This window comes from Labeo rohita, chromosome 24 (genome assembly GCF_022985175.1).
Source record: "Labeo rohita strain BAU-BD-2019 chromosome 24, IGBB_LRoh.1.0, whole genome shotgun sequence".
Taxonomy (NCBI): Eukaryota; Metazoa; Chordata; class Actinopteri; order Cypriniformes; family Cyprinidae; genus Labeo; species Labeo rohita.
In genome coordinates this window covers 4,427,794-4,455,714 of record NC_066892.1, presented here as the reverse complement: position 1 = coordinate 4,455,714, position 27,921 = coordinate 4,427,794, and the positions used below count along the sequence as shown (strand labels likewise).

The window sequence follows — 27,921 nt, the reverse complement described above, 5'->3', positions numbered from 1 at the left end:
TACCGTTACCATGGTAACCGGGCTCATGTAGGGAAATCAATGATATCACATAGCTAGCTGGCATACAGGGGACTGAGACCCAGAGAGAGGAAGAGCGCTGAAGGACAGAGACATTCGCATTTCACTTCCATAAAGTGACGTATTAGTGTGCGAAACGGGAGAAAATGTTGGGTGGGACTTGGATTTATTCTTCCGGAGCTGATTGGATCTTGCAATGTGAGCATTATGTATCAGAATGTGAGTTTGCAGTGGATTGTAGGGATTTGTTCCCCTCCTAAGAAACCACCGGCACACACTTTTGAGGATTTGTGATCGGGACGTGCAGGCTGAAGGTCAAGTTCAACGTCCAGACAATCTCCACATACTGTATCTGAATGGTAATGACCTTAAAATCTGTTGTTATTTGGTTTTATAACGCTTTACCTTCACAGGACTGAATTACTGTATTTATATTGGCAAGATTTCAAGGCAGCATTACCTACAACTGTAAAATAAAACCGTCACTAAACAGTAGTTAGCTGAATAACATTTAACCATCAGCCAAACTTGTTTCACTGGCAATTACGATGACAGTTTTCTACAGAAAACCATGCACTGAATTGTGATGTGCACGATAAGACCAGGAGTGTGTATTAAAGTTAATAGGGTCCATTGTGATTTCATGTTGGCTGTTAGATTTAGGATGCAGAGAGAGACGAACTAAGGAAGTTGTTATAGTCTGTAGATGGAGAAATAGCAGATGAGGTCTGAGAACTAGAAGGAGAAAGTCGGCCGAGAACGGAGCTAATTAATTAGTGATGGTATCATACCTTCATCAGTCTATGAGGACATGAGAAATCCACAGTGAACAGAGAGAGAGAGACTGACAGCTTGATGGCATGATTGAGGATGCAATCAGGTGCAAATAGTGTGTGTGTGTGTGTGTGTGTGTGTGTGAGAGAGAGAGAGAGAGTGAGTATGTATTATCGTGGGACTTAATATATGGATGCTCTCATTTTACTTCTGCATATTCAATGGGATTTTTTTGGCAAGCAACCTCCTTTTATTTTATTTTATTTTTATTTTATTTTTCTTCTGTATTTTGACATTGTGCAAAATGAAACAGAATATTCAAGGGGATTGTTTTTGGCATACAGCTTTATTTTCTTTTCTTTTCTTTTAGTTTAGTTTAGTTTAGTTTACTTCTGTATTTAAAATTCGTCACATTGAAAGAATATTCAAAAGGATTGTTTCTGGCAAGCAACATTTTTATTTTATTTTATTTTATTTTATTTTATTTTATTTATTTATTTATTTATTTATTTATTGACATTCTTCAAAATGAAACAGAATATTTAAGGGTATTTTTGCCATACAACATATTTTATTTTGCTTCTATATTTTTTGGCAAGCAACATCCTTTACGTTATTTTATTTTATTTTATTATTTCATTTTATTTAATTTAATTTATTTTATTTTACTTCTGTATTTTGAAATTCTTTCAAATGAAACTAAATATTCAAGGGGATTTTTTTTGCAAGCAACAATATTTAATTTAATTTAATTTAATTTAATTTAATTTAATTTAATTTAATTTAATTTAATTTAATTTAATTTAATTTAATTTTTCTTCTATATATTGACATTCTTCCAAATGAAACAGAATAGATTTTTTGCCATACAACATCTTTTTTTTTTATTTAATTTAATTTTATTTAACTTATGCTCTCAACCTGAAAGCATGAGCACTTGGTTCAGCCTGCTTTACCATTTTACTTCTGTATTTTGACATTTTTTAAAATGAAACACAATATTCAATTGGATTTTTTTTTGGCAAGCAACATCCATCATTTCATTTCATTTTATTTTATTTTATTTTATTTTATTTTATTTTATTTTATTTTATTTTATTTTATTTTATTTATTTTATTCCAGGTTGAATGTAAAGATGTAACTAATTTTATAGTTTTAGAAATAAATTGTTTGATTTCATTTAATTGATAATAATAATAATAATAATAATAATAATAATAATAACAACAACTATAACAATAATAATAATAATAATAATAATAATAATAATAATAGTATAGTAATAGTAATAGTAATCATAGTTATTATTTTGTTTTTTTCTCGTCTAGATTAGTGTGCACTGAATCGTGCATTGTAAAATCAGGAATGTCAAGTGGAAAAGGTCATGAGCATTTGCATACATATTTTAAAAAGAAATATTCTTTTTTTTTTTTTTTTTTGTAAACAACATCCATCCATGCATTCTCTATTTTATTTTTGATTACCTATTGTACAGTTAGAGTTAATAAACAGTTCCAATCAGTTCCAAGTTGAGTTTAAAGATGTAATTCCATTTTTATTTGTTAAATAGTTATTTAATAATAATACCAGTAATGATAAGAGTATTAATAATAATAACAATTATTATTTTGAGGTATTTTGACATCTAGAATAGCGTGCACAGATGAATAATGCACAGATCAGCCATGTTTTATGTAAGTAAACAAGGACAGTTTTGACTTCATGCTGAATGTAATGTATGCTAAATTGTAGTGATGTTGTACATGCCTGTGTCGTCATAGCAACAGTGTAGGTGGTTGTATGACATGCAAGTATAGAAGCAGGTGTGGCCTGCCGCAGTGTCTGAGTGTGTGTGTGTGTGTGTATGTGCACACACAAGAGAATGATGCCTGTGTGAGTGTGTTTGCAAACCCAGGAGAGACATAAACAATGAGAAGGGGTCTGAGAGAAATATGATGAGAGGCAGGTGGGTTTGCTTGTTGTGCAGGTCAGGGTGGATCTTCATCTCATTTCTGTTCTTCCTCACATACTGAACTATACTATAACTAAAGCCCTTGTGCTGCTGTGTGTGAGTGGGTTCGAACGTGTGAATAAGAGTATTATAAAGTGGCTTTTGTGTTACGCTCTGACGCACACACTTCTGCTGGTCTTAGCAATTAGCTAAATAGCATCTCAAACCACAGTGAGCTACTTACGGCATTTTAGGGCATGTTTGAACGTTTAATTAGAACAATCGAGCCAAAATGTTTTTAGAGATTCACCAATACGAGAATTCAAAGGAGCTACATCTATTAAAATGTATATTAAGAAGCACAGATGTGCCCTTGCCAATAATATCCCACATTCCTGTGTGTGTGACGGTTAGTTGAAAGAATGGTTTTAGACGTTGCATTTAAAGGAAGACTCCACATTTTTTGAAAATAGGCTCATTGTCCAATCCATTCAGCCGATCTCCGGGTCTGGCGGTAGCACTTTTAGCATAGCTTTGCATAGATCATTGAAGTTTTTTGAGGAAAATATTCCAGGATTTTTCTCCATGTAAGTCGACTTTAATGGTGCTTAACGGATTGAAGGTTAAAAATGCAGTTTCAATGCAGCTTCAAAGGGCTCTAAACGATCCCAGTCGAGAAATAAGGGTCTTATCTAGCGAAAAAATCTGTAATTTTCTTAAAAAAAAAGAATATTCATACACTTTTTAATCAGAAATGCTCGTCTTGTCTAGCTCTGCGATGCACATTCAATACAGTTAGGGTATGTCGAAAAACTCCCATCTCATTTTCTCCTCCAACTTCAAAATCATCCTTCATAGCTTTTTATTATTTTATTTTTTTGTAAAGGGCATTTGACCACCTTTGCATGTTCACTTTGTAAACACTGGGTTGGCACTTCAACAGCGATGTAGGATGATTTTAAAGTTGGAGGAGAAAATAAGATGGGAGTTTTTCGACTTACCCTAACTGTCTTGAACTGGAATACACAGAGTATGCAAGACAAAACGAGCATTTCTGGTTAAAAAGTGTTAAAAAGTATATATTTTCTAACTGTATTGAACCAGAATACACAGAGTATGCATGCACATTTGTGGTTAAAAAGTGTATAATTAAGAAAATGAGAGATTGCTTCGCTAGATAAGACCCTTATTCCTCGGCTGGGATTGTGTAGAGTCCTTTGAAGCTGTATTGAAACTGCATTTTTTAACCTTCAATCCGTTGAGCACCACTGAAGTCCATCATATGGAGAAAAATCCTGGAATATTAATATATAATTATCAGGATTTTTTTATTTTGGAAGTGGAGTAATCCTTTAAGCCAATGGCCTTTAGTTTTTGACACAATCAAGAACTTAATTTTGTGCAAAATGTGGTTAAGAATACAGTATGCTTAGAATATTTTTCTGTTGGCCAACAGTACTTATCAATCACTGAATAGAGTTCAAGTACAGGTATATCCATATTTTTCTATTCTATTCAGATTTTTTTCTTCATGGATGAGATGCACTTGTGTTCAGATGTTTACATTTTCTTATACTCACCAAGGCTGTATTTATCAAAAATACACTAAAAACAGTAATATTGTGCAATATTATTACAATTTAAAATGTTTTTCAGTGTCATGATCTTTCAGAAATCATTCAAATATGTTATGTTGGTCAAGAAACATTTTTATTTATTATTAATGTTGAAGTCGGTTTGCTGCTTTGTGGAAACCATAATGCATTTTTTCAGTTTTCTGAACAAAAAGTTCACTTTTGATAAATTTATTGTATCCTTGCTGAATAAATAAAATTAATTCTTAAAGAAAATGAGCATAACTCATTACTGTCTCTCTCTTATTCTTTTAGCAGCCACATTACTGGAGTTTTAAGGTAAGAGACACCCCTTTCTCTCCAGAAGTATGTGCATGCTTGTTTATTTGTGTTTCTGCATGTTTATGTGGTTAATGATCCTCAAGGAAAAATTCAGATGCAAAGCATCCACACAGTGCAATAAAACTAAACAATGCATGACACAAAATGCCACTGAATGAATGAAATGTATGAATACATAAGCTGATAATGGTCTGCTGTATGAATGAAGTTTTTCTTGCATACTGCCTCAAAGGGAGCAGCATTTAATGTTAAAGTGCGCACAATGCGTTCTGAAGGTGCATACTGAGTTAATCTGGTGGCTCTGTATATGGCAAATTATTTATAGCTTCTATGCATTTCCTGGAAATCCACCTTCAAGAGAAACTCCTCCACAAGGTTTCAGTGCAATGACTCACCTCCATTGTAAATGCAGCCTACGACATCATAGTCATCAAGGGACTTCTGCAGGTCTTCGAGATGTGAGAAGCGAAAGCAACCAGTCTGTATCGCCTAGGGGTGCTTGAGACACCTATCTTTGGCACTGGGACGATGCTGGAACTCCTCCAGAGCTGAGATACCTTTCACAGGATCAGGAGAGAGAGAGAGAGGACAGGTGTTAAAGAAGCCTACGGAGCATCCCGAGGCTGATTTGGTCAAGCCACACAGCCTTAATCGTCTTCTTTAACTCCCTGGAGTGCTGAACGTGACAAACCTGCGATCTGAAGTGTTACGGAGATCCTTTTGAGCAAGAAACTTGCCCTCAGCTTTTCTTCTGGTCTGCTCTGTGGCTCTGTTCTCACATGCTGGATAATCCTTCAGATAAAATGCATTTTCAGATGATGAATAAAGTGATCAGATTTCAGAATCGAAAACCAGGAATATTTCTTAGTTGGGTGGTCAAAATATCATTGAAATCTCACTTATATATGAATTATAAAATGCTGACAATAGATACATGCCTAATATTATCACTTTAACCTTACTGGTTTTAATACTTTAATACCAAAAATCACACTAAAAAATAGTAAATAACCAAATAGCGAAACAGATCAAAACAGTATCATAACAAAGTTATGACAAGAACACGTTACAAAATAAAATATGAGAGCGTGTGATAAATAAAACTGTGTTTAACAAATATTTGTACCATTTTGTATTTAATATTTTTGTTTTCCATATTTTTTCACAAACTGTTCCTTTACGAAAATTAACCATAGTTTTAATACAAATAAAACCAAAGTTACTATAGTTTAACCACAAATTAACCATACACTAACCATAGTTTAACCATGGTATTTGTAGTAAAACTGCCAAAAGAAACCCTGCCAAAAAAACGTTTACTACAGTTTTGCTATAATAAAACCACAGTTAATTATTGTAATGGCCAACATTTTCAAATGTTACTTTGTTTACTACCCCTAATTATGCTTGTTTACATTTTAGGCTTATTTTTTGAGCACAAAAGGATATGCGTTCTACAAAGTCAATAGTTTTTTCACAACGCGTCTTCAGTCGGCCATATTGGCAGCGCTGAACGTAAACAATGCCACTGAACTAAAGGGAACTCACAAATTTTGCTAATTATTGCTGCTGAAAATGATCAGTTATTGTCGTATTTTGGTCTGTACTAATTGGTCGGAACGAGAAAAAAACATTTGAAATACTATAGACTGCCAAAAGTTATAACAAATCAAGGAGAACAGTGCAAAAAACTGAGGAACAAAAGGCGTTTGTGGTTGGCCAAACTGAACCAAGATTTCCAGGGCAAGAATCTTGACAACATTCGTGTTTGTTCTTATTTCCAGTCAGGTAGGTTAAATATTAGGCTAATATTTTAATTAATACTGCTTGTATGTATCTTTTTCCGCCTATCAACTATAGTTTGTCAAAATATTGCATCCTTTCCTGCTTACTTAGTCCTTCTCTATATGATTTAGCAGCTTCCACACGTTTTTTTCCTTGGGTTGGACAGCATAAGTTAGCAGAACAACGTATTCAGTAGTACATTAACAATTAAATCCATGCTGTTGTTTACATTCGAGTATCGCCAATATGGTCGCGCATCCGGGTAACTGACCAAATCGTGAGGTACATTTGCTTAATTTTAGCAAAACATTAGCAAAACAATCCAGCGCTGTGTTCAGCCCATTTTATATGGTACAAACAAACAGTATTGTTTTAAATGAACAAGAATAGTTAGTGACAATGTCATAACCTTGAAGGTTGAAACCGATAACTTTTGATAACTGATAATAATAGTGCTCAAGGTTGCCAGGTCTGCATAACAAAACCAGCTCTCTGTCACACAAAACTAGTTCAATCGCATTTCAGGCCATCAAAATCGCGTTCAGGTGGGTCCTCCCGGTCAAAATAGCGTTCCTAGTTGGTGGACGAGCTTCTCCCACAAAGAAAAAAACCCAAAACAACCCGCGTTGCTAACAGGCAGTCGTTTGTTGCTATATGTTCTTATAAACGAACTCTAAAATGAGGACAGTTCCGAAGACAGGAAACCAAAAGCCGGCTGGTTACCCTAAATTTAAAGCTCTTTGACAGCTTCAGGCATGCGGATACGCATGGCTTGCTTTGGTTAAATTGGCCCCAGGTGTACCGATGAGCTCTCGGCGTGCTGGACTACTAGAGAATCGTCCAATGTGTAAAAACAGGTACTTTTTCATTGCTGTTGGGTCTTCTCATATGCGTATATTAGGTCTGAATATTAATAATGGATATCAATAATGAATAGATTATGCTAAAAAATTCAGCAATTCATAATTAGTTGCCATTTACACTCTTCATACTGGGCGATTAAAAATGCATTTATAGCTGGGACAGTTCTGCCCTGGAGCGTCCTGGAGTTAAGTGTCTCTCACTCAAGGAGCCAGTCATCGGGCCTCGACAGATTGCACTGTTGATCCCTGAATCCCTCTTCCCTAAATTGTTTTCTGTTCTCAAGTGTACAATCCTATTAAAGGTAAAAATCCCATAAAATATTTTCAAAAAGGAACCAGTGTGAGCTGGAGTTGCTTTAGGCTGTAAGACAACCTCACTGAGGCTGCATTTATTTAATGAAAAATACAGTAAAAACAGTAAAAATCTGAAATATTTTTGCAGTTTAAAATAGCCATTTTCTATTTGAATATGTTTTAAAATGTAATTTATTTCTGTGATGAACATCTGAATTTTCAGCATCATTACTCCAGTCTTCAGTGTCACTTGATTCTTCAGAAATCATTCTAATACGCTGATTTGCTGCTCAAGAAACATTTCTGATTATTAATGTTAAAAATAGTTGTATTTTTGTGGAAGCCATTATACTACCTCAGGATTTTTTGGTGAATAGAAAAAAATTATTTTAGAATTAAAACAGAGTTTATTTTAAATAAAACATTTTGCAACAAAGTAAGAGTCTGAATAGTCAGTTTAGATAAATGTAATGCATCCTGAATAGTATGTGTGAGTATTATGGCTGATAATTAGAGCGTGACAAAGTTTTTCAGATTTTGTGTTTCTTTTGCTCTCAGTAAATAATACATGATGCTAAATAAATAATTGCTTTGTCAGGGAGCTTGCATAAGCTTAAAACATGAACTAAAATAGAATAATAGAATAATATAAAATATATTGTTTTCTGTTGATTGTACACAAGAAAAACATTAAGGAGAATTCAGATGTGATGTGTAATATATTTATATATATATATATATATATGTGTGTATGTGTGTATATATATATATATGTATATATATATTGCATTAAATGCATTAAATTCATAACAGTTGTTTATGAAAAAATTACGTTCTAGTTGTATAACAGTTGTTTTTAACATTGATAATCATAAATGTTTCATGAGCAGCAAATCAGCATATTAGAATGATTTCTGAAGGATCATGTGACACTGAAAGACTGGAGTAATGATGCTGAAAATTCAGCTTTGCATTCCAGGAATAAATTACATTTTAACATATATTCACATAGAAAACAGTTTGGTTAAATTGTAATAATATTACAATATTTCAAGTTTAGCTTGCAATAAAATAACTAAAAGTGAAAAACAAATAAATAAATACTATTATGTCAGGGTTATTATAATTATCTAAAAAACCATAAAACATAACACATAAAACAAAACTGTTATTTAAAAAAAAATACAAAATAAAATATATAAAATAAAATATAAAAAACCTTAAAATTTATTTCAGCAACAACATATTTCATTTAGTTTTGTACTTGACACTAAAATATCTCAAAACTGAAATATAAATGAATAATAACTATATAGACAAAAACAAAACAGAATTGTGTGTCACTTATTTATAACTAACTAAAAAAACATGGTGTTATTTGAAATAAAATAGACTAGCTGAAATAAAATAAAATATTAAAACATTATTTAATTTAACTATTAATTTAACACAGATTAATAATTTTGTAACATTGCATTGCCAAAAAAACATCATTGTGTGTGTCAGGGTTATTATAATTAACTAAAATAAAACACGACTTTATCTGAAATAAAATAAAATATAAAAAATCTTTAAAATGTATTTTTTCAGCTACAACATTTTTCATTGTCATTTAGTTTAACTTGACACTAAATAACTAAAACTGAAATGCAAATGAATACAAATTATATAGACAAAACAAAACAGAACTGTGTGTGTCTGTCAGGGTTATTATAATTATCTAAAAAAACATAAAACAAAAATCAAGCGTTATATTTGAAGTAGAATATAATATAAAAATGCCTTAAATTATTGTATATCAGCTCTTTGCATTCCAGGAATAAATTACATTTTAACATATATTCACATGGAAAACAGTTTGGTTAAGTTGTAATAATATTTCACAATTTTATTGCCTTTACTGTTTGTTTCTGTCACATATTTACATGATTAAATCTGAGCTTTCAGATCTATATATTAAATCAAGTCCCTACAGCTAGTGCTGTGTATCATTGCCCGAGATGTCAGTCCTGGATTAACTTTTTCCTCCCCTGATCAATTGATCAGCAGCCTTTGACTGAGGTGAACAATTTTGCGTCTGTATGACAGCTGGATCAATATTACAAGGACTGAGTTCCTCGACTTCCATCTGGATGCTGTCTGTGAGTCTCTGTTTCCAGGAAGAGTCGAGACGTGGCTCTCAGTGCAAACTCAGATCAGTATGACGCACAAGAGCTGTAACTGTCTGTGTGGAGCTCAGATGTGTGACACCAGGCGTGCGGTGTGAGGTGTTCTCACTGAACCGTACGAGTGACACTACACGGAACTGTCGCTGCAGACGCACACGCAGACCTGTCACTGACTAACCGTTCAAGTCTAAAGAGAGTTCAGGAAGGACTCATAGATGCTGATAGTCGTGACGGGTTAAGAGACCACTAGATGACTGTGCACCTGGAAAGCCATCTTGTTTTTTCAGAAGCATATAACCAAATGCTCTCAACGGCAGTGACATTTCGTGTCCATTTAATGAGATGCACTTTTTATTGTCTTGACAGAATTGTGTATGTGTCAGGGTTCTTATTGTTAACTAGAACTGAAATAAAAACCATAAAAATGAATTTAAAAGCACTGCAATACCTAAAACTGAAACTAAAACTGAAATAAAAATTAATAAATGCTTCATAGAAAATGTAAAAAAAAAAAAAAACAGAATTGTGTATTATTTTTTATTTATTTATTTATTTATTTTACAGTTAATTAAAACCACAGTTTCACTGAAATAAAAAATAAATAAATAAAAATTTATTAAATTAAAAAAGTCTTAAACTTATTTTGAGCTTGTTGCCAAGGCAGTATTTCTCATTTTTTCTCAAAATTAATAAAAGCTTTATAGAAATAAAAAAAATAATAATAAAAATAACAGAATAAGTGTGTTAGGGTTATTATAGTTAACTAACTAAAAATTCAAATCAATTTTGTTACTTGAAATAAAATCAATTTTCACTAAATTAAAATATAAAAATCTTATTTTATTTCAGCTTGTTGCCAGTGCAGTATTTCTTATTTTCATTTACCTGAAACTTGATGCAATAAAATAACTGAAACTAAAACTGAAATAAAAATTCATAAAAACTTTATAGAAATGAAAAAACTAACAAAAATAACGTTAGTTACCTAAAGCTAAAATTAAAACCTCAGAAACTTAAAATCAATTTTGTTACGTAAAATAAAATTAATTTTAACTAAAATTAAATTAAATAAAATATAAAAATATTAAACTTATTTTATTCCAGCAAATAAACAGCGTTTCTCAAGTTTAGCTTGTAATAAAATAACTAAAACTGAAATACAAATAAATAAATACTGTTATGTCAGGGTTATTCTAATTATCTAAAAAACCATAAAACATAACACATAAAATAAAACTGTTATTTGAAAAAAAAAATAGACTAAATAAATTAGAATATATAAAATATAAAAAACCTTAAAATATTTTATTTCAGCAACAACATATTTCATTTAGTTTTGTACTTGACACTAAAATATCTCAAACTGAAATATAAATGAATAATAACTATATAAACAAAAACAAAACAGAATTGTGTGTCAGTTACTAAAAAAATGGTGTTATTTGAAATAAAATAGACTTTAGCTGAAATATAATAAAATATAAAAAAATCTTTAAAATATGTTTTTCCATCTACAGCATTTTTCATTGTCATTTAGTTTAACTTGACACTAAAATAACTAAAACTGAAATGCAAATGAATACAAATGATACAGACAAAACAAAACAGAATTGTGTGTGTCAGGGTTATAATTATCTAAAAAAAAAAAAAAAACAAAACAAAAATCAAACATTATATTCTATTTCAAATATAACATAAAAATGCCTTAAATAATTGTATATCAGCTACAACATTTTTAATTGTGAGTTAGTTTAACTTACTAGATACTAAATTAAGTAAAACTGAAATGCAGTTTAATAAAAATTATATAGACCAAAAAAAAAAAAAACATCATTGTGTGTGTCAGGGTTATTGTAATTAATTAAAAAACATAAAAACATAAAAGCATAAACATAAAATATTTTATTTCAGCTACATTTTTTATTGTCATATAGTTTAACTTGATATTAAAATAACTAAAACTGAAATATAGTGATAAAATACTTCACAAACCATCATTTTAAAAAAGAAAAACTAATAAAAATGACAAAACCACACAGCAAAATCACTAAAACTTTAACTAAAATCCACTTTAATAAGGAATATATAAAAATAACAAAGTCTAAATAATAAAAAAAACTATATAATAGTATCTCAGTGATCCCAAAATAACACTTGTGTGTGTGTGTGTGAATTTTGAACTCAATAAATTTACACAAATTTACATAAATTTACACTTTACACACTCCCTTGTTGCTGTCAGTAGCAAAGCTCCCTGTCTGGCCACACTTCTCAATCAATAAGCACTGTCGTGTTGATGCTGTCATGCTAATTAATGTATTTATTAAAGGGAAATGAGGTTAATTCACAATTATTGTGAAGCCATTAACCTGTAGCCCTAGAGACAGATGCCAGAATCAATGATGCTGAGACTTCTGCATGCCGATTCTCACTGTAACCTACATAATATACATATATATTGCCAAACTATTCACTTTATTTACTTTGTAAATAGATGTTTGAAACTTGCAGCACATTCCTGATTACATCCCTCACTAGAACGGTATTCCAGGACTGTTAACACCCGTAAAATTTGCCATGGAGGGGCACAGCTGCAAACATCTGTCCTGTCTGTCAAGGCTTCGTGCATTCTGATTGGCTAGAATGCATGTCAGTCAAAACATATCAGCCAACCAGAGGTGCAAGAACAGTGTGGTCAGGTTAAGAAAGACTCTTAAGACAGCAAACTTTCTCTGTTATGCATCGCCACATCTCTGACATCCACATGTGCTGTACTGAGATTTAAAGAAAGCAGTTATTGCCGTACTGGTGTGAGTAGAAATATTTCCTCTTGAAAATTTGTGAAGATTTTAGTAATTTTTGTCTGTTTGTTTATGTTTGACATTTTGGTTTGTTATTTAGGAAACATCTGGAAACGTTTTTGTATTATATTACTTTAATTTTATTTATAAATCATGGTTATTTGTTGATTGGAACCCCATTAGTTTATAAAAAAAAAAAAAAAAAAAAAAAAAAAAAAAAAAAAAATATATATATTTAATTTAATTTAATTTAATTTAATTTTTATTTTATTTTATTTTATTTTTAATTTTTACTGGGGATCGAGCGATATGTGTTTTTCAGGGCTGATCCCGATTATTACAGATCAAGTAGGACGATAACCAATATACATGTCTGGTTTAAAATTTATTATTTTATTGAGCAAGGATGCATTAAATTGATGAAAATTTACATAAATTAAGTAGAAAAACTAAAATAGTAAAATGTACTTAAGTAATCTTTATTTACAACTTGGAAAAAAATATATGTATTTTTTTACATTGTGTATATAAAAATATAAAGCAAAATCAATTTAAAGAAATTGAAATTGAATGAAATATATGCTTTAAATTGCTGAAAATTGACAGAAATTAAGTAGAAAAATTGAATTAGTATTTTCTTGTAAAATGTACTTAAGTAATCTTTACATGCAACTATGGAAAAAAGTATTTTTTACATTGTGTATATAAAAATATACAGCAAAATCCATTTAAAAAAACTGAAATTGAAAAACTGAAAGAAATTAATGCTTTTATTCAACAAGGATGCATTAAATTGCTGAAAATGGACAGAAATTAAGTAGAAAAATTAAAAAATTACTTTCTTGTAAAATCTACTTCAGTAATGATTATTTACAAATTCATTTACAAAAACATTTTTTACATTGTATATATAAATATTTGAAGCAAAATAAATTTAATGAAATTGAAATAGAAAAAAATTAATGCTTTTATTCAGCAAGAATGCATTAAATTGACAGAAATTAAGCAGGAAAAAAAAGTATTTTCTTGTAAAATGTACAGTAATCTTTATTAACGAAATATTTTTTGACATTGTATATATAAAAATATAAAGCAAAACTGAAAAATGCAGACTTGAAATTGAAAGAAATTAATGCTTTTATTCAACAAGGATCCATTAAATTGATGAAAATCGACTTTGAGTAGAAAAACTAAAATAACATTTTCTTGTAAAATGTACTTCATTAATCTTTAATTACAACTTTAAAATATATGTATATTTTTACAATGCATATATAAAAATATAAAGCAAAATCCATTTAAAGAAACTGAAAGAAATTAATGCTTTTATTCAGCAAGGATGCATTAAATTGGTTAAAATGGACAGAAATTAGGTAGAAAAATTGAAATAGTAATTTGTAAAATCTTCATTTACAACCTCAAAAAATATATTTTTTGACATTGTATATATAAATATTAGGCAAAATCCATTTAAAGATATTGAAATTTAATAAATTAATGCTTTTATTCAGCAAGGATGCATTAAATTGATGTAAATTGACAAAATTTAAGTAGAAAATCTGAAATAGTTTTTGAATTTCCTTGTAAATGAATTTCCTTGTAAAATATACTTCAGTAATCTTTATTTCAAATTTTTTTTGACATTGTATATATAAATATTAGACAAAATCCATTTAAAGATATTGAGATTGAAAGAAATGAATGCTTTTATTCAGCAAGGATGCATTAAATCGATGAAAATTGACAGTAATTGAGTAGAAAAATTGAAATAGCATTTTCTTGTAAAATGTACTTCAGTAATCTTTATTTCAACTTCGAAAAAACATTTTTTGACATTGTATATATAAAAATATTAGGCAAAATCCATTTAAAGATATTGAGATTGAAAGAAATGAATGCTTTTATTCAGCAAGGATGCATTAAATTGATGAAAATTGACAGAAATGTTATGAAAGATTTATATTTCAAATAGATACTGTCCTTTTGAACTTTCCATTTATCAAATAATTCTGAAATCATATATTTTTTTACAAAAAATACTATTAAACGCTGATACTAATAAGAAATAGTAATGTGTATGTTTATGATATGTTAAAGGTATAATATAATATTCAAATAGAAATCTAGAAAATATAAATTGTAAAGTCATACAACCTAAAAATGAACAGAGATGCAATTACATATTCATTTTACAACATGAGTAAAATGCTAAATTGAAAAATCAACATGCATTTGAAGATGTCTGATATGCTTTGTCGGCGACGGCAGCAGTCGAGCTGACATGATCATGTTATCAGCATGATTTGAGAATGTTTTAGCCTGCATGGGTTTCCTTTCAACACTTTGGAGACTCACTCACTCACTCAAACACACACACGCATCCTAATTTTCCCTAGACACTCTTTTGCCTTCCCATCACAGAGGTTTCATTACCCTTGCAAAACTGCTACTTCTGCAATACGGGCAATTAGAGAGCGTTCCCTCCCTCCGCTCGGAGACTCGTGCACACTGATCCGTCTGTCTCCGTCTGTCTCCGTCTGTCTCCTGCAGGCGCGGACTCCACGCGGCGCTGCGGGGCTGCAGCAGCACTCGCTGGGCGAGCAGGTAGGAGGGCGACTGTGTTACGCGTCCGCAGAGAGTTTGGAAAGCATGGCCGATGCTGAGCTGCCGCTGGGCTTCAGTCGCTCCAACATCCTCAGACAGAGTCTTCCACTGGCACGATCACCTAGTCAGGCTAAACTGAGAGCGCCAGGTATGACACATCTGTACTTTTGTACCATTTTATTTCCAAGCTTTTGTGCGTCATTGAATTATTTAGACCTTTTTGGCACTCTCTATCTGACATGGCTTTGCTGCTCATGAACCTTTTATACTTCTACTGTATATATAAATGACCTCTGTTTTGATTGGCTAACCTCCACTTTGGGTGTAGTTTACAGTCTGGAAGGACCATGATGCTAAATGGAGCTGGGTTTTGGCTTAAATTAGGTGTATCAGATTTTTTATGTATATACATTTAATTAGATGAATTAAATTAGATATATTTATTATAAAATGAGTCCAGTTAGTGGTACAAAAAGAATGGTTTAAAACCTTTAAATGTTGTCGACTAAGTCTGTTTTATATTCATAATTTACTACCATTCAGCAAGTCTCTTATGCTCACCAAAGCTGCATTTATTTGATCAAAAATACAGTAAAAACACTAATATTGTGAAAAATGTTTATTATTTAAAATAGCAATGTTCTATTTGAATATATTTTGAAATGTAATTTATTTCTGTGATGCAAAGCTGAATTTTCAGCATCATTACTCCTGTCTTCAGTGTCACGATCCTTCAGAAATCATGCTGATATGCTGATTTTCTGCTCAAGAAACATTTATTATTAATATTATGAATGTTGTGTATTGTTCTGCTTCATATTTTTGTGGAAACTATGATACCAGACAATTATATATAATAAATAATTCTATATAAAAATATATATAATAAAAACTTTGTTTTCTATTATTATAAGTGATTACCATTATTAGTTCAATTTTTAAACAGTTCTGGAAATTTTTAAATATAATATAAATTCACCAAAAAATAATGTGATTCATATTTGTATTACCTTAAAAACAACGTAATATATTGTCTTGTATGCATGAAATTTATGAAATATTATAAAGTTCCCCCCCATTACATAAGAAAACTTCAGTAAGAATTAATTTAATTTAATTTTATTTAATTTTATTATTTTATAAAATAAATTTTTTAAAAAAAAAAATTTTTTTTTTTTTTTTTAGCAAGGATGCATTAAATTGATAACAACTAATATTTTATGTTATTTATTATAGTTATTATAAAATTATTAACATTATCAGTTTAATTAAAAAACATGGAAATTTGTCATACAAGTGAAGTGCATCTAAAACACACTGAAATAGTGACATCATATCCATTTCCATTTTATTTCAGCAATAGAAAATCATTAAATTGATAGAAACCATCATACTAGACAATTATATATAATATATAATCAATAATTGTATAGACAAGTTTTGTTTTATATTATTATGTTTTATATTATCATAAAATGATTACTATTATTAGTTATATTTTTAAACATTTATGGAACTTTTAAAATATAATATAAAATAAATTTAACCTTAAAAACAATGTAATATATTGTCTTGTATGCATGAAATTTATGAAATGTTTTGAATATTTTATTTTATTTTTTTATTTATTTTAATTAATTAATTAATTAATTAATTAATTTATAAAATTGTTTTTTTTTTGGAAATAATTTTCTTTTTTTTTTTTTAGCAAGGATGGATTAAATTGATAACAACTAATATTTTATGTTATTTATTATTGTTATTATAAAATTATTAACATTATCAGTTTAATTTAAAAAAAAAAAAAAAAACATGGAAATTTGTCATACAAGTGAAGTGCATCTAAAACACACTGACATGTTGTTGTGACATCATATCCGTTTCCATTGTGGTGTCTTGGGTTCAATTCCCAGGGAGTGCATGAACAAAAAAATGTGTACTTTAAATGCAGTTTAAGTGAAGCATCTCTATAAATATATATGTATTTCCTTGCATGAGTCAATTTTGCAGCTTATTTTCAATAAATGTTCTGGGGGAATCAGGAAGGGAGTTTATTCGCTCTTAGCAGTTATGCAACCATCAGACTGAGTCTGACAAAATCAATTATATACAGTTAGTTCTGGTTCACTAATTTGATTGGACAAGCAGCGTTCAATATTTTGTATAGCTGCAAGAGAATGCATCACTGTCTGTATCACTCCACTTTTTTACCATTTTACTGTTGTGTTGCATATCAAATTTCAACTAAACCAATTTTCTTTGTTTTTCCAGCGGTGCTGTTTTTGCAGTTCGGTGACGAGACGCGGCGGGTGCACATCACTCACGAGCTGACCAGCATGGAGACGCTTCACGCGCTCATCGTGCACATGTTTCCTCAGAAGCTGACCATGGGCGCGTTGCGTTCGCCCGGCACGGCTCTGCTCATGAAAGACGAGGCACGCAACATCTTCTACGAGCTGGAGGACCCTCGTGACATCCACGACCGATGTCTCATCAAGATCTACTGCAGAGAGGCTCCAATACGAGACACACACTACAATGCACAGCACACGGCTCACCCCGTACACCACGCACACATCGCCAACGGAGACCTGCGGGTGAGTCAAAACACATTTAATAATTTATGTCAAATAAAACATCTCAGTGTCAGTAACTGTTGACAAAATAGAAGAACTGTTGTATTATTCCAATTCTTAAATATTTAAATTAATAATAATAAAATAATAATCAGATGATTATGCTCTTGTTTTTAGTTTTAAATTATACAGTAGTTTATTCAAATACTAAACAATTTCCCTGATGTTTTACTAAAAAAGTACATGCATTATCATTTTAGATTTGGTTTTCTCACTAAATTATAATTTATACAACAATAATTCATGCTTTTTACCTTAAAATAACATTTTTACACTCTCAGTAAAATAATATTTTGTTAAATATATGTAGTATAAGTATAAATTCTTTATAAATTGTAAGGTGTTTTATACTTTTTATATATTATACATAAAACATAATTTTACCAGTGTTTTACTGTAAACGTGCATGTATTCATACTAAGATAATTTATGCTTTTTACTTTTAAAATAACATTTTTACACTTTTTTTTTTACAGTAATGTTTTGTTTAATCTAGTATAAATTCACTATAAATTGTAAGTTGTTGTGTACTTTTTTTTTATATTACACTAGAGCATAACTTTACCATTTTTTACAGTAAAGGTGCATGTATTGTCATTTTAGGTATGCATTTGCTCCATAAATTATAATTTATACAAAGATAATTCATGCTTTTTTTTTTTTTAAATACTTTTTATGGTACACAATTTTACATTTTTCTTTACTGTAAAAATACATGTGCGGTCATTTTAGATATGCCTTTTCCCCATAAATTCTAATTAATACAAAGATAATTCATGCTTTTTACTTTAAAATAACATCTTTACACTTTTTTACAGTAAAATACAGTTTTGTTAAATATAATGTAAATTCACTATAAATTGTAAATTTTCATACTTTTTTATATTACACAAACATAATTTTACAGTTTTTTTTTACTGTAAATGTAAATGTATTTTCATTTTAGATATGTCTTTGCTCCATAAACTATAATTAATACAAAGATAATTCATGCTTTTTACTTTAACATTTTTAGACCTTTTTTTTTTTTACAGTAAAATAACATATTGTTTAAAAAAAATGTAAATTCACTATAAACTGTAAGTTGTTTCATATTTTCTATATAGTACACAAGTACATTTATTGTCATTTTAGATATGCCTTTTCTCTAAAAAATTATAGTTCATATGAAGATAATTCATGCCTTTTACTTTAAAATAACATTTTTACACTCCTTTGCAGTAAAATAACCATTTTTAAACATAATGTAAGTTCAAACTAAAATATTTCACCTTACATGTTACCATAAAAACACCCAAATAACATATATTGTCTGGTATGCATGAATCTTCTGAAATGTTATATGTTTTTTCCCCTCATTATAAATAGTAATAAATGTTTCTTGAGCAAATCAGCATATTAGAATGATTTCTGACGGATCATGTGACACTGAAGACTGGAGTAATGATGCTGAAAATTCAGCTTTGCATCACTGGAATAAATTAAATTTTTAAATATATTAAAATAGAAAAGAGTTATTTAAAATAATAATAATAATTCACAATTTTACTGTTTTTACTGTATTTTTAATCAAATAAATACAGCCTTGGTAAGCGTGAGACACATCTAAAACATGAAAATGCATTGTTTTCAAGCGCAGTTTCTCCTACTAGATGATAAGGATGAAGAACACATCCTCTTCCTTCCTCAAGTCTATATTGTGTGTATAAATGACAGAGAAAACATGCAATAGCACGATTCTGTTCAGATATCATACATTTTTTTGTCATATGTCAAGTGCATTTAACTTCTCCCGACTTCTTCCTCTCTCCCGTTCTGTCTCTCTTATTCTGTCTGACTCCTCCAGAGAGAGCTGGTGTATACCTCGAGGGAATCGTCTCCCACGCGGCGTTTAAACACCCTCCCGTCTTCCTCTTCTCCTTCCGGATCTCCGTCACGCTCGCAGTCACGCCTGTCTTACACGGGTGGGCGTCCGTCGTCTTATGCCGGTCCCCATCCGTCGCCGCAGCTCCACCCCTATCAGCAACACCACGCCCACCCCGGAGGTCATGCCCCCCAGCAGGCCGGCCACACCCACCCTGCATTCTGCCCCTCCCCAAGTGCCATTCTAGAACGCCGTGACGTGAAACCAGACGAGGAAATTACTTCGTCCTCGAAAAGCGTGGTGTTGCTTAAAAACGAAGCGATATATGCAGACCCCTATGCGCTCGTCCAGGATCCCCGGCTCAGCGTGGCCTCGCCGCAAGCTTTGGCGTACCGCCGCGGATCTGTGCGCTCCATTGGTGGCTACCCCGCCGCGGCATTGCAATGTGAGCTCGAGGGCGCCCTCTACAGGCCCGGCGGTCCTATATATGCCGATCCGTATGCTACGATGGGTTTCCGCACCCTACCTCCAGCCTCGCCTCAAAAACTGTCTGATGGCAGGGATCCGTATGGGAGCCACCCGGGACGAGGGTCCCCTGGGAGACATGGGTTTCGTAAGGATGGCACTGTGTACATAGAGAGCCCCAAAAATCGTCCTGGAGGACCACCTCTGGAGCAGATATGTATGCTCGGGGGCCCTGGAGGAGACGGAGGGCCGATGCCGGTGTACGGCTCAACATTACCTGGTAACGAAGAGACCAGGTGAGACTGGGTCTTCTCTTCTTAAAGGGATAGTTCACCTAAAAATTTAAATTTTATCGTTTGCTCATCCTCATGTTGTTACAGACCTGTATGAGTTTCTTTCTTCTGTTGAACACAGAAGATGATATTTTGAAGAATGTTGGTAGCTGAATAGTTGACGGTACCCATTGACTTCCATAGAATTTTTTTCAATACTATCAATGGCTACCATTGACGGTTTGTTTACCAACTTCAAAATATCTTCTTTTGTGACGAAGGTTGAAATTTATACAGATTTGGAACAACTTGTGTGTGATTGATTGACAATTTAGTTAAACAAAAATTTATCAGAAAATGCACGTTTTTTTTAGGGAACCTCAAAAGTTTTGGAAGAGAACACAAAGGCATTGAAATATAGTGTTTCTACATAATTTTAGCAACATTTTACTGTAACGTTTTATTCATAAATTATAATTATAATTTATAAACAAATATATTTCATTCTTTTCTTTTTTTTTACCTTAAAGTAATTTTTTACACTTATTTACAATAAAATAACAAGTCTTCTCTCTGTGAATATAATATAAATTCACCATAAATTATAAGGTAATTATAAGTGCAGAAACGTACATACATTTTGTGTGCATTAAAATATTATACTTAAAATTAAACCCCCTTACATTAAGTAACTAATATTACCAGATTAAAATTTAATAATAAAAAAAAAACATTTGTGAATGTTGATTATATTATGTTGTTATATTATATTTTAATATTTATAAAAATATTCACTTATTAGAAACATTTTTTTTATATTTGTTATTTAATATTCATATTTATTTTATGTATTATAAACTATAATAAATATGAAATTTATTATTTTCAGTATATATTTATTTACATGTATTTTATAATTTATAATGAATAAATCTGCTACATTTTATTTATTATTTATAATATGTATTTTAATATATATTTATATAGTTTATATAGTTTTTTGGATGAACCCTACTCTTTTGCCAAATTTAAAAAAATATTTTCTTTTCTTTTATTGTATTTATTTTAATTTTTATATATATTTAATTATTAATAAATAATAATAAATTATTAAATTTATTATAACTTTATGTTCATGTTTATTTTAATTCTGTATTATACTCTATAATAAATATGACATTATTAATATTTTAAATATATATTTATTTAAATATATTTTATAATAATTTATAATTAATAAATCTGTTTTGTTTATTATTATGACTTATAATAATAATATGTATTTTAAGATATTTTATTTAGTATTATTAGAGAATGCAAGATTTTGATTTTTTTTTTTTTTTTTTGATGAATGCTCAAGTTTTATTTGTATATGTTTAATAGTATTTTGTATTTTTAGAGAGCGTATGGAGGCCATGGAGAAGCAGATCGCCAGTTTAACCGGACTGGTTCAGAGTGTCTTGACCCGAGGACCAGACAGCCCGTAAGAAATCTCAGCTTCAGTCCAATACTATTGACTATCACTGTCAAACCTAAAACTTTTAAATGACTTTTGGAGCTGTCAACATTAATTTTAATGCACATTAATAATGCATATCCATGCAAATTATATAACCATGTAAATGAAGTTTGTTCTCCATGTTTCCTGTGTTTGTCTTGCAGCGAAAAAGCAGAAACAGCAAGCGACTGCTCCGCACCGGAGAGTGAGTACCGTACAGTTTGAGTGTTTGCGTAAATATGGCTTAAACATTTGTGGGAAACATTGTTAAAAAAGCTTAAATTATCAAAGATGAAGACATTTTATTACATGCACTAAGAAAAACCTTTAAAAACCTAGTTGATAGAAAAAACTCTAAATACATGCTTTTTTCAACAGATATATAATAAAAATGAATTATAAATTAGAGTGTTGTCGTCTGTAGTTTTGTCCATATGATTTAGAAACAGTCAAAATGAATGCAGTTAAACATAGGCCTGTCATATTAATACCTGAACATATTAATGCATGAGCATTGTTCGGTTTATGTGGTTCATAAAATAATCTTATTGACATGAAGTGAACAAACTGTTTGTGCTTCAGAATAGCTGTAATAAACTAATTATGTTCACAAGAACAATTAAGTGATGCGGAGTAGGCGTATCAATTAACAGGTCATTAAATGAGTGAATCATGCGTGGTGGTAATAAGACGAGACTGTGTGCCGCACTGAAGGATGTTTGTCTAAATGATAGAAGCAGGCAAGCCAAGTCCTCGAGGACCGCAGTGTGATCCGTCTTGAAATGACGCTCGTTTGGATTGGTTTACATTAGCTAATGTTTGTTTGTGTTCTACGGCTGTAGTCCATGAATGAGTTCATGATTTGAGTGTCAGTAATGTAAATTAACATGAACAGATTTCTTGCTAATGCCGCAGAAACGTCATAATGCGTTAGTTCGTGTGAGGTGTGCATGTTAATATTAAACATTTTAACAATATTATATTATATTGTTATATTATACTATTTTATATTATATTATCATGTTAAATAATGTATATTTATTTGGATATTTTATTTATTTTTATATTTATTTAATATTTATATTTAGACATTTTATTATAATTTGATTCATCTGATTATTTATTATTATTTTTAATTTTTATATGCATTATTTTTAAATTATATATTTAGATGAATTTTATTTATTATTTATAAAAAACATTATTGTATTCATATTATATATATTTACACATTTATTTAGATGTTGTACTTATTTTTAAAGTCATAATTTAGGATTTATATGAATACTATATTTACTATTTATTATAAATTATAATTATTATTTTAAATATATTACTTCATATAATATTATTTATATTATTGTTTACATTAATGTAATATTAATATTATTTTGGTGTTATTTTATTATTTGTATTTTATCTTATCTTTATTTAAAATAATTATTTTTTTTAATTTATAATATGACAGTTTTACTTTTTAAAGTCAGTAATTAGGATTTATATTAAGAATGTGTTTATTATAATTATTATTTTAAATGTATTACTTCAAATATTATTATTTATATTAATATAATATTAATATTCAATGTTATTTGTATTTATTTTTTATTTTATTGTATATGCATTTTTATTTTTTTATATTTTTTTATATATTATTTAATTTCTTGTGCACTAGTCAGTATTTAGGACTTATTTTAATAGTGTGTTTGTTATCATTTATAATTATTTTAAATATATTACTTCAAATAATATTAGTTATATTATTGTTTAGATTAATATAATATTAATATTCAACATAATTATATGACATGAATAAATATGACTATTATAATTATAATATAATATAATTATAATTATATATATTTGCCTATTTTTATATTTATGTTTACTTTGTTTAATTTATAGTAATAAAATAATAATAATAATAATTATTATTATTATTAATGTGTTTGTTATAATTATTATTTTAAATATATTACTTCAAACGATATTAATGTAATATTATTATCAACATTATTTTTTATTTGATTTGTATCTTTAATACATTTATAATATTATGAGTTAAGTTTAATTTATAGTGATACATTACTGTTGTTATTATTATTATTATTATTATTTCATAATATGTATTTTTATTTATTTATTTACTTATGATCATTTCCTGTGCACTATGTATTATTTTGGGGACAGTTAACTGGTCATATTTTATATTTCAGCTGGAAGGTTTAGAAAACAAAAAGGTATATTACTCTATGTGTGGTTGTCTGTCAATTTCTCGGTTTCCCCTACCTGTGTTGCATTACAGATTGTGTTGCACTGCGATTTGTGCATTGCAATTATGCGTCAGGAGTGTGTATATAATGTTTGTATTGAAGGATCCTAGATCCTGGAGTTTGGAAACTGTCTGTTTATCTATATACAGTGTCTATAAAAAGTATTCACCTCCTTTGACTTTTACATTGAATTAATTTCATGCATTTTATTTAAGATTGCAGAGCACTTTGTGTTAATAAATAGCAAAATTCTGAGTAAGACACACAATAATTCATGTAGCATAAAAAGTCCAGTGAGGTGTTTGCTTTTATAGGCACTGCATATATATATGTCTGTCCTATGGATTCTCCCTGAATGTTTCTGTTGTATGGAAATTCCCACTAACACTTGAATGTCAGTGTACTAGAATGTTTTGTCTTTCTTTTCCAGTTCTTAAAAGGATCTAATCAGGACATCAAAGTCTGTTTCTGAGATTACATAACACAGTGTGAATGTATATGCAAACATAAGGGTCTGAATGTATGTTGCATGAATATACAACGTACTGTAGATGTACTGAGTTGTGTTGGGCTTGTTTTTGGATGTGACTCATAAAGACAAAGAATCGGATGCCTTTTGTTGTTCTTTTGTGGTTAATATGGAAATTAGACATTTTGAGAAAGATTTAAATAGATAAGCAGAATGACTAACAGGCTTATGGATAATCAGATTTCACTATTACGCATTTGAAATGAAATTGCATGTGTTTTTGTGTCAGTTTGATGTTTTATGTATGACTTTTGCTCATGTGGATTGGTAGTGTCGTCGCCGTCTGCTCCTCTGGCGCTGATGCCGCCCCCGCCCGCCGCAGTCTCTCAGCCAATAGCAATGTCCCGTTCACAAATGCAGCTGCACCTTACTGACCTGCAGCAACACACAGCTGAACTACGCAAACAGCTCACACAACTGCGCCAGTTACAGGTGTGTGTGTGTGTGTGTGTGTGTGTCTCATGCAAGTTCTAAAAATCACTACATAGATAGATAGATAGATAAATAGATAGATAGTATTTATTTATTTTTAATTTATAATGTATATTAACTCTAACATTGCATTTTTATTCATTTTAATGTATGTATGTATTAGTAAATTATAATAATAATAAATAATAAATGATATTATTTTAATATATTTAATATTTATATTTATTTTTAATTATGTATTAAAATATGGCATTATTATAATTAATAATAATAATAATAATAATATATTATATTTAAATATATTTTATTTACTATTAAATTATATTATATTTTTATTCACTGAAGTGTGTTTTCAATATGGAACTATAGATTTATTTACATATTGATTTTAATATGTTAATATTTATATTTATTTTAATTATTTATGTATTGCAATTAGTAATATGAAATTATAATAATAGTAATAATAAATTATTTAAAAATATGTATGTAGTTTATATATTATATATAATTTAAATAATATAATAAATATATTATTATATATTTATTTATATATGTTTAAATTTTTTATTTAATATTTATAATACATTATCCTATATGGAAAAATAGTTTTAATTTACATATTGATTTTAATATTTATTATTTAATATTTATATTTATTTTCATAATTTATCTATTATAATTAATACTATGATATTATTAGTATACTATGATATTAATAGTAATAATAAATAATTTATATATATATATATATATATATATATATATAAATTATGTATTATATATAATTATATATATATAATTTATGTATTATAATTAATAATAGGACATTATTATAATAGTAATAATAAATATGTGTTTTATATATTATATATAATTTAAATAATCTTTATTAATTTATAATTTAAATTAAATAATATTTGTTATTTAATATTTGTATTTATTTTAATTATGTATCATAATTAATAATATGATATAATAATGTTACATTATTAAAAAATATGTAGTTTATATATTATATAATTTATATAATATAATAAATAAATAAATATATATATATATATATATATATATATATATATATATATATATTTGTAATTAATAAATATTACATAATAGTTGTTGTTGTTTTATAATATGTATTGTGCACTAGTGTGTATTATTTGGGGGTCCGTTAATTAGCGATATTTTATATTTAAGATGGAAGGTTTAGAAAACAAATTATTAGTTTTTTGCTGTGTATTTAATCTTGTGCACATGTGGGAATGAAATTTCACAAAATATTGCTAGATGAATAGGAAAGCTTCTAACTTATGACACATTTATTTGAGTAAAATGATTACAAATAATGTCTTACAAAAATAAGTAATTTTCATCTACTCCAAACTATGAAATGGCTTCAGAAGACTAGGGAAATAACACATAAATAATACATTTTCATGTTTTTGTGGAGCTTGACAGCCAATTGCATGGAAAATGTGTACTGTGTAAAGCGCATAATTAAATTTTAATGCATCTATTCTTTCAGCTCATATCTAACAATATTTTATTAATATATACAAGTTTGTATATTTGTGTGTCTTTCAGTTGCAGAATCAGGACTCAGTTCAGGCATTACTGAGGCAGACGGAGTCGGATTTGGGGATGTGTCTGATCGAGGCGTCTCGCACACAAGAAGATCCATTACAGCGTCAGCGTCTTCTTGTTGAGGAGGAGAGGCTACGCTACCTTAATGAAGAAGAACTTATTATACAACAACTACAGTGAGCCAATGCACTTGCAACCTCTCAATGAGAACACGTACTGAAATGCAATGAAATGCAATTGTGTTGAATGTGATGTGTTTCTAGTGATCTCGAGCGCTCGGTGGAGGAGATGAGGACAGGGGCGGGACTTAACCATCATTTGGTGACCGAACAGGAAATAGAACAGAAGAGTCTGGAGCTTAGGAGACTGGGAGAGACCGTCACTGACCTCAAGAGTGAGTAAATGATAAAGAAAGTATCTGCAAACAGTATACTGAATATATTGTTTGTTTACACAAAATTTGTAATGCACAATTATAATGAACAGCTAGTCCATAACTATTGATTCTCTAAAAAGAACAGGCTCATTAGTGTCATTCATTAGGGAACTGGATTACATAAGACTCATAAGAGTGATTCATTCATGGGTCAGACTATATTGATTGTGTTGTATGTTTGTGATACACTATAAAGGATCGACCTTTACAAGTCATTCATTCAAGAGTACGGTTCTGTTTTTGATTCACTAAAAAGGACTGACTCATAGGAGTCATTTCTTCAGGAATGGGACAGTGCTTGTTGAGCTCTGTCTTTTTGATACACTAAAAGGAACCGACTCATAGGAGTCATTCATTCATGAGTCGGATTGCACTGGTTGTGCTGTACTGCTTGTTTTAATTCACTAAAAAGAACTGACTCATAAGAGTCATTTGTTCAGGAGTCAGGCTGTAGTGTTTTTGGTTCACTGGCTCATAAAAGTCATTCACTCTGGATTTGAATTGCACTAGTTGAGCTGTATGTTTTTGATTCACTAAAAAGGACTGACTTATTCAGTAGGAGTCATTTCTTTAGGAATCAGACTACACTTGTTATGTGGTATGTTTCTGATGATCTAAATAGAGCCGACCCCTAAGAATCATTCGTTCATGAGTCAGATTACACTGGTTGAGCTGTATGTTTTTAATTCACTAAAAAGAATTGAATCATAGGAGTGATTTCTTCAGGAATCGGACTATACTTGTTGTGATGTTT

General features: G+C 29.6%; 1 protein-coding gene across 3 annotated transcripts in view; it reads left to right on the top strand.

Moving 5' to 3' along the window:
• Positions 1-27,921, top strand: part of srcin1b (SRC kinase signaling inhibitor 1b) — a 79,459-nt gene that overhangs the window by 27,723 nt on the left and 23,815 nt on the right. For 2 of the 3 annotated variants that reach the window (XM_051098002.1, XM_051098000.1), the window contains exons 3-12: positions 4,634-4,657; positions 15,122-15,323; positions 17,447-17,772; positions 19,658-20,436; positions 21,812-21,895; positions 22,075-22,115; positions 24,127-24,150; positions 24,984-25,144; positions 26,732-26,907; positions 26,995-27,125. In XM_051098002.1, the coding sequence (XP_050953959.1) occupies positions 4,634-4,657; positions 15,122-15,323; positions 17,447-17,772; positions 19,658-20,436; positions 21,812-21,895; positions 22,075-22,115; positions 24,127-24,150; positions 24,984-25,144; positions 26,732-26,907; positions 26,995-27,125 (1,948 nt within the window). The remainder of the gene's footprint in view (positions 1-4,633; positions 4,658-15,121; positions 15,324-17,446; positions 17,773-19,657; positions 20,437-21,811; positions 21,896-22,074; positions 22,116-24,126; positions 24,151-24,983; positions 25,145-26,731; positions 26,908-26,994; positions 27,126-27,921) is intronic. The other variant, XM_051098001.1, reaches the window with a different exon arrangement.